The sequence below is a fragment of the Micromonas pusilla genome, assembly GCF_000151265.4.
Source record: "Micromonas pusilla CCMP1545 genomic scaffold MICPUCscaffold_19, whole genome shotgun sequence".
Classification (NCBI taxonomy): Eukaryota; Viridiplantae; Chlorophyta; class Mamiellophyceae; order Mamiellales; family Mamiellaceae; genus Micromonas; species Micromonas pusilla.
In genome coordinates, this window is record NW_003315900.1 from 229,315 (window position 1) to 244,017 (window position 14,703).

Below are 14,703 nucleotides of genomic sequence, written 5' to 3' on the forward strand. Positions count from 1 at the left end.
GTTAAGGGAACACGCAGAGGAAGTAGAGGCGGAACAGCGTAGGCTGCGAGAAGAGATGACTCAAGTCGTAGAACGCTCCGGCTCAAAAAGCTCTTCCGTTGGATGCTCCTCGCGGGTTTGATCACGACGCCGATGGAACGCCTCAACTGCTCACCTCAGGTGGTTTATCTGGAGGGTCCCTTCCTGGAACGCGCACGACAAGGAGACAGGAGCATCACGACCCATCTTGACACATCTTGACCTCTCACCTCAGGTCGTTTATCTGGAGGGTCCCTTCCTGGAACGCGCACGACAAGGAGAGAGGAGCATCACGACACATCTCGACGCATCCTGCCCACCCGATTTTAGACCCGAATTTCGAAAGGGGGTTTAGTTGCAAAATCGGGTCTAAAATCGGGTGGGCAGGCAAAATCGGGTGGGGTGACCCGATTTTAGACCCGATTTTAGACCCGATTTTGGCGCAACTAAAACCCACTAATGTCTAAATAAAATAGTTCAAGATGCGTCAAGATGTGTCGTGATGCTCCTCTCTCCTTGTCGTGCGCGTTCCAGGAAGGGACCCTCCAGATAAACCACCTGAGGTGAGCAGTTGAGGCGTTCCATCGGCGTCGTGATCAAACCCGCGAGGAGCATCCAACGGAAGAGCTTTTTGAGCCGGAGCGTTCTACGACTTGAGTCATCTCTTCTCGCAGCCTACGCTGTTCCGCCTCTACTTCCTCTGCGTGTTCCCTTAACCAACTCGCGTACCCTTGCGCGGCCGTGACAAACGTGTTTGGATCAAGCTGACGAGTTTTTTCATGAGCCGCGCGCTGTCGAGTCAATTCTCCTTGCAGCTTTCTTTCTTTCAGCTTTTCTTTTCTTCGTTCCAATGTAAACAAAAATTTCGCGTGCTCCCGCTGGGCGAGGATGACGTCTTCCGGATGGCACTTTTCGTACTCGAGGAAGAAGTCCTTGTATAACAAAGTCACGCCAACCTCGAAGGCGAGCTTGTGGCATGCATCAGGAAACGCGCGTCTCAGCACGAATCTTTCGAAAAAATCGGCCAACTCCAAGCTCTTCAGCGCTGAGAAACCCCCGCGCATCACGACGAAGGCGTACGCGGTGTACAACGGATATTTTTCGACGTTTGCCCATCTTACCGCAGAGTTCAGTTCTCGTAAGACCTCCGCCGGATCTTTACGGAGCCCGTGGATCACGAAGTGCGCCCACTTGCGCTCGAAGTGCTCCTTGCCACCCGCGGGCGCGCGAGTCCTCTTTCCAAACATTTTATCTTCTTTTTGACCCCTCGACCAACACGTCGCGTGCTCCCGCTGGGCGAGGATGACGTCTTCCGGATGGCACTTTTCGTACTCGAGGAAGAAGTCCTTGTATAACAAAGTCACGCCAACCTCGAAGGCGAGCTTGTGGCTTGCATCAGGAAACGCGCGTCTCAGCACGAACCTTTCGAAAAAATCGGCCAACTCCAAGCTCTTCAGCGCTGAGAAACCCCCGCGCATCGCGACGAAGGCGTACGTGGTGTACAACGGATATTTTGCGACGTTTGCCCATCTTACCGCGGCGTTCAGTTCTCGTAAGACCTCCGCCGGATCTTTACGGAGCCCGTGGATCACGAAGTGCGCCCATTCGCGCTCGAATTGTTCCTTGCCACCCGCGGGCGCGCGAGTCCTCTTTCCAAACATTGTATTAAAGGACACGAGCCGGGGAAACGCGAATGCACGCGATAATATTAAGTTGCCTTTATACGTAGCCCTGCGTACTAGCTCGCTCGCTCGTTAAATCGTTCGCGCGCGTCGTTCGCGCGCTCGCTAGAGCTGTCCTTTTTATGGTACCTTACTTAGATACGAAGGTACGAAAGTACGAAAGTACGAAAGTACTTTCGTAGCGCGTACGTAGCTACGTACGTAGGTACGTGTACGTACTGTACAACGTACACGTAGGGCTATTATTTTGACCTTCGAAGATAAATACCTTCGAAGGTAAATGGCTGGCTTAATAATAAACTGTACGTGTACAGCTGTACACGTACTGTATCTATGTACACTACTTCCGGAATTAATAACGGCAGGTAAAAATTTATAAAGAAGAGAAACGAAAAATCAGCCTGTCCGAAGGAGGTAAGAGTAGCCAGCAGCGAGACCTTAAATGCGTGCACCTCGCTGGAATATGAAACACTTGTCAAACGGCAACCGCCGCCCACGCTTTGCCCTTTCGACCTTCTCACACGTGCATTTGGTGTCCGTGTTCTTGTACTTTTCGTCGGGATTCATGGGTGGATGGTACGCGCAGCTGAATAGGAAACCCGTCTACTTCAGTCTTCAAGTCTCGAGCGGCGAACGTCATGAACAAAACAGCTCGACGATGGCGAGGATCTACTCGGAATACTTTTCCGAAGAGAGGCTGTTGGGCCTTGCCAACCAGCATCGCGAACGCTTCCGAAACGCAGACCCGTTTCCACACGTGTACGTCGACGACTTTCTCGAGCCGAATTTCGTCAGAGCCGTCGACGACGAGTTCGCGTCTACGGAATTTGGCGAGTTGTGCAAGTCTCAGTCGAAGACGAGTGGCAAGAATCAGAAGAAGAAGGTGCACTGTTTTCACAAAGCAGGCGACGAGAACGAAGGAAAAAAAACTGCGGTTCTCGACGAAAGCGTGATGGGCCCGAACACTCGTGCGGTGTTCGGTTTGCTGAAAACCTCCCTCTTCGTCGAATTTCTTGAGCGTCTCACGGGAATCGACGACATCATACCAGACCCGCACTACAGGGGAAGTGGCTTGCATCAGACCGAGCCCGGTGGATTCTTGAGGGTACACGCAGACTTTAACAGATACGAGCGCTTCGGTCTGGACCGACGCGTGAACGTGTTTCTCTTCTTGAACGAAGGTTGGGACGCGGGGTGGGGAGGGGCTCTAGAGCTGTGGCCACGCGACATGAGCAGCTGCAAGCAGAAAATTCAGCCCCTGTTCAACCGCTTGGTCATTTTTCGCACGACAGATTTCTCGTATCACGGATACACGGACCCGATCCGATCGCCGTTTCCGCGTCGCAGCGTGTCGATGTACTACTACACGAACGGTCGCCCAGCTGAAGAGAAGATCGACCCGGACAAAGATGCGCACGCGCACAGTACTTTGTGGCAAAAAGTGAGCTGCGCCATGCAGTCCGACGACGCTCTGACGCCGAAGTGCATGACGTCGAGGCGATGATGACGGGTTCGCGATCGAAAACGACGCAAGAATAATGCAGTCGGATAACTAGTCTACAATGTCGTTGTGCTCAAGTCGTTAAATTCCGGCATAGGGTTCACGTGTACGTTACCAGGCCGGGGATTCACGATCCAAACGAACGTCACGCCATGGAGCCGTACTCGCGCCGAGCGACGTCGACGTCTTGCCGGTATCGCAGTTGCGCAAGAACTTCCTCGGTGTACACAGCTACACACCGTTTTTCGAACTCGTCCCGGAGCCGCCCGAGTCGTACCAGCGGAAGTTTGCTTCGACGCACGACCTTGCTTGGAGCAACGGGTCTTGGCTTCGTTACGATCGACCATATCGTCACACCTTTGGGTAACGCGTCGGGGCCAAGGTAAGCCGCGTATTTCTCCGCGTCAAAAAATATCAGGTCCGGACCGACGCACAAAAGTCCGGACCGTAGGTCCGGACGAAGCACCCGTCGATTTTTTTCAACAACGACATAACGACGCGCACCACCTGCCTGTCTCCGCTCTGCTCGCCCTCATGGACATCGTCTCGCGCGGGGTCGGCGCGGCCGGTGAAGTCGCCCTCGCTCAAGTGGCGGGGGCGAGGATCGGCGGCCAGTCCGGGACCTCCGACGCCTGGGTGGCGTACAAGCGGAACGTCGCGGGCATCTTCGAGAGATTTCGCGACGAGATCTACCCCAACGTGGGAGTCCTCGTGGGGGCGACGCGCGGGGGGGGGACGCACACGTCGTTGATCTCTGTGGAGGACGCGACGAGTCGGGCGCTCTGGGAGACCTTCGCCACCTGGCTCTTCGAGGGGTACAAGATTCCCTCAGGTAAGAGGGGTGCGGGCGACGGTGTCGCCATCGAGACCGCCCAGAACTACCTGAAGTGCGCGTTTAATCTCGCGCGCGAAGTCCACCCGAGGACTGACTTCTTCAAGTGTCTGGACAAGGAAGAGGACAATCTCCGGAACGAGGACCGCGTGTGGTACTTGAACTTGCGCGAGAACATGTGGAAGCACTTCTTCGCGCGTGCGGTGGAGCAGGGCGACAAGATTGACGAGTCCGCTCCTGAGATTGGCCTCGTGCACGTTCAGGCGATGGTGAGAGCCTACTCGCTTTACGCCACCGCGAACGCCGCGGGCGCCCGCGCGCGCGATGGGCACGCGCGGAAGTTCAGCATCCTCTCCCTGTGGCACGTCGCCGGGCGTAGCGGCGAGATCGGCTTCTTGTCATACAAGAAGCTGGATTGGGACGAAGAGCTCCAGTGTGTCCACGTGGAGGTGGCGCAGATGAAGACAACGAAGACGAAGAGGCTCGTCTTTTCGGCGGGCGCGAACCGGCACATTTGCTGGTTCACCGCGCTGGGCGACCGACTCGCGACCGAGAGCCGCGAGGCGTGGTACGAGGCCAACGAAGAGTACCACTGGTTGTTCCCCGACCTGACCGGTACGACGACCCCCGGGCACCGCATCGGCGAGTACATGAAGGCGCTGCTCCCGCACGGCGTGGCGGGCTCATCTAAGAAGAAGGAGTTCGAGCGTTACGTCGTCGAGTCGCTGCCGGAGAACGTGAGCGCCGCGAGCATCCGCACGGGCGCCGCGAACAAGCTGCACATGCACATGCCGGAGGAATTCGCGTGTACGACGACGGGTCACCATCTGCAGTCGACTGCCCACCAGCAGTACATCAACGCGACGACAGCGAACTGCATGCCGGGTGCTGTTGTCCTGGCGGGCTTCCCGGCGTTCGGGTGGGGACAAAGCGGGGAGTGCGCGAAGCCGCCGTCGCTCGCGGCGCTCGACGACGAGCCACTGGTCCGGGGGTTGACGTTCGACAAGATCATCGACGAGCTGTACCGGGTGAGCTCCTTTAGCCCCGAGGTGCTGCAGGTTGGCGGCAGATTGCGTCAAGCTGTCCGTGCGGCATTCGCAAGCCAGGTGATGTACTACGAGGAGCGCGTCAAGGCGCGCGAGTGTAGCGACGTGTTGAAGGCGATGCGAGAGGTCCTCGTGCGAGTGCATCTTGTCGGACCTGATCCGACGGCGGCACATGGTACCCTCATCCGGTGGGGGGAGCTCCTGCGCGTGCGGTTCGACACGGTGAACATGTCGCTCACCATGCGGGAGACGGCGAGTCAGCAGGAGCAGACGGTGCTCGCCCTCACCAAGCTGCGGAACGAGATAGAGGCGTCTCGGGCGGAGACTGCACGGCTCGTCGCTGAGGTGGCGACGATGAAATCAGGCATGGCGCAGCTGGCAGAGAGCATGGCGTCGGTGGGCGGCGGGTTCAATGAGCTCTCGAAACTGGTGACCTCCCGGGTGACTGGCGTCGCCGCGCGCGCGCGGCCCGAGGCACCGGCGTCTGACGCGGCGGGGGAGGATGGAATGCGCGCGGACGAGAGTGCGGCGGTGCCCGGCGCGGAGATGGTGGTGGCAGCGCCGCAGGTCGGGGTCGTCAGCCCGCGTGGCGCTGGCGCCGGGGCAGCGGCGCAGCCGAACGCAATCGACGTGCTCATGGCACATGCGGATGCCGCGGCGAGCGCCCCCTCGGGCACCGCCGGGATGCAGGCCAGAGAGCTCGTTCAAAACGCGTGGGTAGGGAACGGGAGAGGGCGCCGCGTGGAGCCGACTCTCGGGAAGCAGGCCAAGCATAACGCGTCGCTGGCGCTGGCGGTGTACAACGCCGTGATGACGCCTGGTGAAAAGAAGTTGCTCAACCGCCCCCTGACTGGGCAGCAGCGTCAGGACGTCTTGGCTGAAGGGAGAGCGATCGTGAACGAGGTGGAGGAAAGGGTCGTGGAGATGCTCAAGGAGTGGTACACCGAGCTCGAGAAGCCGCTGCGCGCTTTTCTGTTGCCACCGAAGGATAAGAGAACGAAGAAGATGAAGAGGTCGAACGGCACCAGCGGCCCCGCAGCGGCAGGGAGGCAGCCGCTCATGGTGAACTCCATGGATGTGCTGAAGCGCGACCTGGGAGACAAAATCGCGTCGGGGCCGGCGCAAGCTTGGTGGGCGGCGCGCACGGGGTCGTCGCCCGCCGTGCTGACCGAGGGGGGGGAGCCCGCCGCAGCTCTCCCCGCGCCCGACGAGCGCGAGGTCGAGCAGCCCTCCTCCCCGGCGAGCGCCTGGGTGACCATCACAAGTCCCATCGCATCCTTCTTCGCAAAGCGGGAGTGACGCGACGCCGCGCGCTCGGACGCGCCTGTATCGGATCGCCGAGTGGAGCGTGCCTTCCCGGAATCGCGGCCGACATCCGTCACGCGTGCGTCTAGCGATCCGCGACCTTTAATTTATGACGTTATTACAGTGTGACTTTCGCCGCCCCGAGCGTCGCGGCGCGCGGGGGTGTGCGTGCTCGTGCGTGCTCTTTCGTGACGACTGCCGTTTTTTCTGCGTTTTCTCTACCTCTGAGACCTCGAGTACCGTATGAGATTTCAGTCTGCTTTTTCTTTCGTCTCGTTCGATCTTTTACAGAAATGCCCTATGGGCAATTAGCATCGTGCAAAACTCCGGACCGAGCGCGGTCCGGAGTTTTGTTCTTAGGAATAAAAAAATTAGCAGTAAATTAGCAGTTCCATTTTCATAGTGATAACGTACTGTACGTGTATACGAAGGTACGAAGGTATTTATTATTTAGTACTAGTCGCAGCTTCTCGTAGGTGGACAACTGGACGTGTCCTCCGCCTGCGAGATCACTAATGTGGTCGTTCGAAAGTCGCCTCCCCCGACGAAAATCGCCGTATACTCGAGCGTTTATCGTGCTCGCTATCGCGCTAACCGGTTTCGTGGCTTTATTCGGAGTTGAGAGCCCCGAGCTTGCACCTTTACGTCCTCAGCCCCAGTCGTCTGCAACGAAGCACGCGTGCGTGGGGTTGGCCGAGAGCAGGATGCTATCCTTCACCGAAGCGACGACAGGAGCATGTCGAGACAGCGAAAGGCAGCGGGCGTGTCAGGACGTCCTAGCTCGCGAAGCGTTGCCGACGCTGTTGAACGCCATTCCCGGCGAGGGGTGCGCTCGAGCCTGTCAAATTCACGCCATCATTTCTGAACTTGGCGGGTCGAATGTAAGTGGGGTTTCGTTTACAGCATTCTTGCGCGCGTTCATCGTCACCCAGCCTGAAAGCAGCGTGTTAAACGTATGGGCATCGCCCTGGGATACCTACGAACTTCCAGACGTCGCTGAGGGTTGTGCTGAGGGTGACCAAAACTTCAATCCGAGGCTTCGAGCCGAACAGTGGCGAAGTCGCATTCGCCTTCGTAGGTTGACACGGCGCGATTTCGGCTCGTGGAATCTTTTCAGATTATGGCTGTACAGAGCATTCGGAAACGACTTTAGGGTATATGTCTCTGTCAGGCGTCTGAGCGACATGATTCGTTTCAAACTTCTCGACACACACGGTGGCATTTACATAGACAGCGACATCTTGCTTCTCCGAGACCTCACGTCGCTGTGCAACTCGACGTTTCTGTATCCTTGGGGAAGCCTAGATGCGGACAATAACGCCGTCATCGGTTCTCCGAAGAACGGCCCTTTCGTCGCGGAGTTTATTCGGCAGGCTGGGAACTCGCCGCTCGCGTATCACCCGCTGAAGTGGAGGAAAGTCGCGGGCAAAAATATCGAAGACTGGCCTACCCGAATCCCAGTGATGGTTTTCGACCCTTTGTGGTTGAAGGACAGCGGACTGGATTCGCGCGATCCGGCGAAATACCCATTTGACACGAGAAAGGGTTTCGCTAACAAAAGCATCCAGCCGTTGCATACACGCGAAGACGCATTCCCGGCGTCTCTTGGGTACCACTGGCACGGAGGTTTTGGTTCGATACCGAGCGAACCATCACCAGGCTCGATGTTTGCGCAGCTCCATAACATGGGTTGCACAAAGCCCGCGTGATGACTACAACTGTACGTTTATGAAGATACATTCGCTTCTTACTGCTCAAGCGTGTGTACACCCCTGAGTTGACATCCCACAGACACGTGTTTTTATACATATTAGCTTCGAATGAAGGTAATCCTAGCTACATATATATCTGCTCATCAGTACGTGCTCACATACGCTTTAAAAAATACAAAAATCTGCCGCTTTCCCGTGCTCTCCAAAGATGTCGTACACGTGTTACCGTACTCTCGTGCAAACGAACATAACATCGTCGGCACAAAGTGTGATACCTTTCCCAACTCGCCATCCGATTGTACGCACTGGAACTGGCGCTTGCGATGAACAAGGAGACTAACAGGCATGGACGAGAAGACGCGGAAGTCAACTCCAAGTGTACAGTACATAAAAGTTTATTTATTATCCCACGTCCATAAATAAATGCACGGCACTGTCGACAGGACGTGCAAGAATGTCCGCGGTCTACGCTCGAGTGTCATTGCCGCGACTATCTTATGCGGCGTCGTCTACCTGGCTTTCCCCAATTATCGGAAGAGGGTTTTCTCGCGAGTGTTTGACTCGGCCTCTGAAACTTTGCGTGGAGGCTTTTCCATTTCCCCGGCGGAACCTACGAGCTTCACTCGAAGAAGCGATATTAGCTTAGTCAGTAACGCGTGCGTTGTTGTAGAGCAGGCACGGTACTTGAAAAACGCCGGCGGTGCTCATGTCGGTCACTGGGTCGCGGTGCTCACGCAGCTCATGCCGCACTTCGAAGCAGTTGCACGCAGAAGCAGTAATGCGAAGGGAAGCTCAACGAAAATGCACCTATTTTTTACCGACCAGCATCGCGACGCATGGCAACTGCAGAAAATTGGATCGATACTCAGAAACCACCCGTACTACCAAATAACTGCCAACGCTGCGATGCACGGCTTCAACATCGATGTCATCCTGCGCACGACCGTGTTGGACACGTTATCACGTGGAAAGCGTAAGTGTAGGCAGAGCATAGATGCGGGCAGGTTCCCAGCAGATGACACATGGACGCCGGGCCTGCACCGGTTCGTGCTCGGTGCTTTCGAGTCGCTGGGATGCTCCAATAATGCCAATGTAGCGGATATCTTGATATACAATAGAAAAGGTACGAGAGAAATTACAAACACTCGAGACATTGCGGATTATTTAGAACATAGAAATTACAGTGTGCTGATACAGACCGCAGATGTTTTAACGCCGGCGCAGCAGGTTTGTCTCATCGGCAAGCCGTTTAGGTACATCGTGACCCCTCACGGCGGGCAGATGGCGAGTCTCATGTTTAAAAACGAACGCACGAGTGTGATTGAAGTGATGCCCCGGAGCGGCGTGTTGGAATGTTATCGATACATCACACGGGATTACGCATTGTGGTTCGCACTTCAAGTTGTCAGTCTGTGGCGCTGTGCGGGTTTTTGCATAGACGATGCACGGCGAAACACGTCATTCGATGCTATTTTGAGGCCGAATGATGGAGGTGCTGAGCTCGAACGCGAGATCAGGTCCGAGGTTCTCACGGTTGACTTCATAGGCATGAAAAGCCTGAAAAACCTGTTGGACTTGCGTGCTTGGGTTCAAAATGAAAAAAAAACGAGTACTGTACGCGAGCATATTATCGCTTAGATAGCCCTCTGAACGAGCTCAAGCGAGAGTGCTGCACGATATTTGTGTACACAAACCGGCGGGATGCAGTTGTGGCTACACGATGCCCTTCGACGTTCAGGCTCAAACTTCGCGAGGAGCACTCTTTTCACACGCGGAGAACTATCATCTATACAAATTGCGCGCCCTCCACGTCGTCCCGGACCCCATCACCTAACGCATTGCCGAATCAATTGCAAACGCCGGCAACACGGTAACTACTAGAGACTGGTTTTTCATCACCTCCTCGAGCGATGGCATCAAGCTCGCCGCTGTTGTCGGCATCGGAACTCTGCCTTCTCCGCCTCTGCCTCCATCTTCTGAGTCGGACTCGGGTATTTTCGACTTATCAATAACCTACCCCATGGTCGTTGGTGGGGGCGTTGGCGTAGTCACTGTCGTCACCACCAGGAATTTGATACTGTTGACGGGCGAACATACACGAAAAGATGTAGCTTTTATACCTTCCACATAGACTATATATGGGGACTAAAAAGGACTCGGGACGGCACGAGGGATTCCGTGCGGATTGTCTAAAAACTATTCAGCACCGCCTCGGACAACGCCTTTGGCGAAGTCCAAAAGTCCGGATCTGTGTAGTGCGATTCGCAACTCAGCACGTTCGTACCTTCTCTCGGCACTTTTCGACTCCACAAGTTGTGCTCTCCTCGATACAAGTGTCGTATGCCAAGCAAAGATGCAACTTCGTCGTTCACGTAAGTTCTCCCGAAACGGTCGCTGTGAAGTTTCGGGCACGGACCCATGATCTCGTGAAGCGTTGCGTCTTTCCGCAACCACGGCCACCAGAAGCAAGTGAACGCGCCATGCGGGGTGATGACGTATTTGGAGTTCAATATCGATCTGAACTGCTCCATCGGCGACGGCATCGCGGTCAACACGCGTTCGTCCCATAAGGTGACGTCCAGAAAGCTGGACGCCGACACAAGTTCGCGGTGCACGTCGACGACGTTGACCATTTTTCGCTGTTTTGTGTCGAGCCGGCCGTACAGCAACACAGAGGTGTTCCACCTGTAGTCGTTTTGAAAAGAGCGAGAGACCTCCGCGTGTACGTTCTCACGCGCGCGCGCGAGTACAGACGCAGCGATAGTCGAGGGAAGGGCGTCTAGATGTCTATCGCACGAGGAGACGACGACAAATAGTTCATCAAAACAGCCTTCGGCGTGTTTCTTCTCGTTCAAGCCTTTTGGAAGCACCGCGTTTAATATGATTCTGATCAGGCCGTGGACGGGGTCGTCGTCGTTAAAGTCGTCGCTATGATGCAGATTTACGATCGAATCAAAATAGAAAGTCGCAACGAGGAGCTCGAGCCATGTCGTATCCCACAACGCGTGTGCCGCGTTGAGAGGCTGTTGAGAAGTTGATGATTCCAGTGGAGTGTCATCGATTCCATTCTCGCCGCTTGTCGTTTTGTAATAACGGTACAGCGTTCGTCCGCGAACCGTTGGGAGGTGTCGTCGCAGGGTGGTAAAATTAGCTCGCTCGAGAACCACGAATTCACGGAACGGTCCTCTCCAGTGCAGAAGGTTCGACATCGAGTCGCCGAACGGAGTGTTCGATCCACCCCTCCGGAACACCGCATTTCGCTTCCGTTTCGCATTTTGAGTGACGATACCGTGATTTTGACCTGGAGATAGATAAATGACGTCTTCTTTGACGCACGCGTCTTCCATGTGAGCAACACAACGGCCGAACAAGTCGTCGACCGAGCTCCCTTGAGAGGCTACCGAAGTATTCTTATCAACCAAGGCAAAGCAACAAATGAAAGCCATTGAAACGCCAACGAACGCCGAAGGCCAGCGACTGCGAGCGAAAGGCATTCGACGAATGGACTGCATCACACATGGTCAAAGACGGCCCCCATGTCAGTACGCAACAAGGGTAAAGTAAGAAGAATAATATTCTGCTCAAGTTGGGGAAAAAATAAACGAATGCACAAATAAACGCTACGTGTACACGTACACGTACAGCTGTACACGTACGTGTACAGTACACGTGTACCTTCGTACACGTGTACACGACATGTACACGTACTATGGTGTGAAAAATAAGGCACGCTTTTATAACACGTACTGTATGTATGTAACGCTTTATATTATGATATATTACCTTCGTACGAAGGTAATAATAAGCAAGTTGATATGCAGCAACTTGTGCATCCCTAGCTAGATAGATAGATAGCTAATTATTATTATTAAATATATTGTAACTGATCGATACAAAGTACGAAAGTACTTTCGTACTTTCGTACGAAAGTAGGAAAGTACTACCTTCGTACATAGCTAGCTAGCTAGCTACCTTCGAAGGTACCTTCGTACATACCTTCGTAGTACATATCTACATACTACGAACGAAGGTATGTACGCAGGGGATAACTTTTGATAGTGAATAAATAATGAGTAATAAGAAAATGTTATTTATTTATTTACTCGCCGAAGGCGAAGAATTTTTTTTAGTATTTATTTATTTACCTTTTTTTTTGCCGGTATCCATCAAATACTTATTTATTTACACTTTTTGGATACACGAATTTATTACTCATAAAACACTCACTAAATTTCCGGTGGACTAGCTACACGTACGGTAGCTAGCTAGCTAGCTAGCTACTTTATTTCGTACCTTCGTACTAGCTAGTACACGTGTACGGAAGTACTTTCCGTACAACAGTCAGCAAAAAACCATTTTTTCAAAGCCTAACTCCAGATCCATCTGCGGCATACCCCCAGTTACCCATCCCGCTTTGAAGGGTGTTCGTTAGATTAAACGCCAGCTACATCGCCACCACTTGACGTAGCATCGCCACGCCACGAAAGGCCGTGCGCTCGTCCCGCACCGGAGAGCGTCGCATACGACGAACGGGGATTTTGAAAGTAAAATTATAAACATGCCCTATCCGTGGGAAGTTTCTCCCGGTCGGTCACGACAAGAAGACATCTTCAAGGAATCTGTTGATCCCCATCTTGATCCTGCACCTCGAGAACCTTCCGACGCGCCGGTTACCGCTGTGTCGCCACCGCGGGGCGCCTCTAATCCAGAAGAAGAAGGCGCGCCGCCGAAGGTGAGCCGTTTAAAAATCCCGTTGTTTGTTGACCGTTCATCAGTCTCAACGGTATTCAGTCAAGTTTGAAAACAGCGAAAAAAACGTTTTAATCAAAAAAATCAAGAGAAAAGTGTTCTTCGAGCGTACTAAAGGTTCAGAAAAAATACGAGTATAGTCAGGTAGGGGTAACGACGTACGAAAGTGTCATTTATTGTCAAACAAAAAAATTTACCGTAGATTTCGCGAAAAGTATTCTCTGCAATGGGAATCTTTTTTTCACGCGCTCGCGACAAAATAGAGCGCGAAAACAGCCAATCGCAACAAAAATCAGAATCACGCTAACGAAGACGGAGTCTCACGGGCGAGCGAATGCGAATATGCGTGCAAAAACCAGGCGAATTGCGCGGAAAAACGTCGACAACTGCCATGTGCCGCTGTTCTGAGAAAAACAACATCTCTAACCCACCGGCTCGCTTCACAGCACACCAAAATAACGATTTGACGAGGTGCGTAAAAAAACCGTAGTTTTGTTTGTCATACTATGTAAAGATGAATAAAAACTAAAACAGCTAGAAATCAGCGTATGAGAATCTTTATAAATCGCCGTTGGCGCAGGTTTTCGACACGCAGGTGAAATTCCACGGGTTTAGGTTTAAATATTTATTATACAATCGCATAAACAAACAGCACTCGAAAACAAAAGAGCGCTCGCTCACGCTCATTTGATTCAGGAGAGCACGCTCATCAGTGCACATAAAAAACTGTTCACTAAATTGAAGAAAATACTAATTAAAGCACCAAGTTATCAGAATTGAAAACAAGATCAGTCAAAATGAAAGAAGAGTATTAAGACAAATATCAGTAGAGCATCAAATTTCACACTGCTTCACGTGAAAAAATGTAAAAAGAAGTCGCTTCATGACTAAGAGTTCAGCAGGATATCTTAAACACTCTTTGACGAATTTCAGCAGTAATGATAATTTAAGGATGGTTTTCCGGGCGAAAATAAAGTATCAAGTTCTTTTTGTAAACCGGTAAACACTAGTGAAGCAGATGATCAGGTTGGATCATTCAGTAGAGTATCTATTCAATGCATGTCTTCTACCTGGTCATCAATTTTGACATAGTGAAATCTTCATGACGAAATTTCTCTCGGTCTGTTTCACGCGAGCTTTTGAACATACTTCGAGAGCTCCTATTCTTGCAGATCCTTTACACTCGAGCAATTTATATTTTCATAATTGAAATTGTGAACAAATACATGAAACGCATGAGCGGTATAATTTCAGTATTTATTGCAAACAAACATGCCAAGTATGCTGAAAACGAAATCATTCCATCACTTTGATCACCACAGATATTCGATTGCGCACGGCGTGCTTTACAACTTATTTTCGGATCAAGATATTCATTTAGTTTTTATTGAATGTTGGCATCGGTAGTTTAGTGGTTCTTGCGCGTGCTATCGCACTTCGTACATCCGTAATTTTTGAACATGTTTCTTCCGGGTATTTATAATGTAAGTACATGTAGGTGTACACGTCGTTCGCGGCAAAAAGATGAAACCCTCTGATCTAACTGGGCTTCTTCGCAAGTGACGACGGTCGATACTCGATAGCATCTGGAGCGGTTGTTAACGACGGTCAAATAACGTGCGTGCGTGCTTTCGTACACGCACGGGGACGAAGAAAACTAGCAGTCAAACGAGTCTTGCCGAATTTGTAGATATTGTTTTAAGAGAAGATATCAAACCTCGCAACCTGAATTTTCCCAACATACACTCTCCCGAGCCGTCGTCTTCTCGTTTTTTTACTCGGACGACACCCGCTCTCCCCGAAGTCAGCACCGATTCACGAGAAAACATGAAATCGCGATGTCGTGATCGGTAGGCGC

At 52.7% G+C, this 14,703-nt stretch overlaps 6 protein-coding genes across 6 annotated transcripts; 4 read left to right on the plus strand and 2 right to left on the minus strand.

Annotated features, from left to right (window-relative positions):
- Positions 1-467: 467 nt before the first annotated feature.
- MICPUCDRAFT_54965 (uncharacterized protein) lies at positions 468-1,811 on the minus strand. Its single transcript, XM_003064939.1, has one exon. The coding sequence runs from the start codon at positions 1,677-1,679 to the stop codon at positions 615-617; it is 1,065 nt and encodes a 354-aa protein (XP_003064985.1). The 5' UTR covers positions 1,680-1,811; the 3' UTR covers positions 468-614.
- Positions 1,812-2,406: 595 nt separating this feature from the next.
- On the plus strand, positions 2,407-3,081 carry MICPUCDRAFT_11237 (uncharacterized protein; the record flags this gene model as incomplete). Its single annotated transcript, XM_003064881.1, has 2 exons — positions 2,407-2,516; positions 2,562-3,081. Coding segments are annotated over 2 exons (630 nt in total), but the record flags the coding sequence as incomplete, so codon positions are not given.
- A 654-nt stretch (positions 3,082-3,735) lies between these two features.
- On the plus strand, positions 3,736-6,511 carry MICPUCDRAFT_49352 (uncharacterized protein; the record flags this gene model as incomplete). Its single annotated transcript, XM_003064882.1, has 1 exon — positions 3,736-6,511. The coding sequence occupies one exon, from the start codon at positions 3,736-3,738 to the stop codon at positions 6,376-6,378; it is 2,643 nt and encodes an 880-aa protein (XP_003064928.1). The 3' UTR covers positions 6,379-6,511.
- A 1,773-nt stretch (positions 6,512-8,284) lies between these two features.
- On the plus strand, positions 8,285-9,734 carry MICPUCDRAFT_66124 (uncharacterized protein; the record flags this gene model as incomplete). The annotated part of the gene is made up of 1 exon (XM_003064883.1): positions 8,285-9,734. Exon 1 carries the CDS (start codon positions 8,520-8,522, stop codon positions 9,732-9,734), a length of 1,215 nt encoding a protein of 404 aa, XP_003064929.1. The 5' UTR covers positions 8,285-8,519.
- Positions 9,735-10,285: 551 nt separating this feature from the next.
- On the minus strand, positions 10,286-11,982 carry MICPUCDRAFT_66126 (uncharacterized protein; the record flags this gene model as incomplete). Its single annotated transcript, XM_003064940.1, has 1 exon — positions 10,286-11,982. Exon 1 carries the CDS (start codon positions 11,606-11,608, stop codon positions 10,286-10,288), a length of 1,323 nt encoding a protein of 440 aa, XP_003064986.1. The 5' UTR covers positions 11,609-11,982.
- A 672-nt stretch (positions 11,983-12,654) lies between these two features.
- On the plus strand, positions 12,655-12,897 carry MICPUCDRAFT_54971 (uncharacterized protein; the record flags this gene model as incomplete). The annotated part of the gene is made up of 1 exon (XM_003064884.1): positions 12,655-12,897. One exon carries the CDS (start codon positions 12,655-12,657, stop codon positions 12,895-12,897), a length of 243 nt encoding a protein of 80 aa, XP_003064930.1.
- Between the last annotated feature and the right edge of the window lie 1,806 nt (positions 12,898-14,703).

Bases quoted from the DNA above. Each gene is read 5' to 3' on its own strand.
- MICPUCDRAFT_54965 (XM_003064939.1), bottom strand. From the start codon at position 1,679: ATGTTTGGAAAGAGGACTCGCGCGCCCGCGGGTGGCAAGGAACAATTC.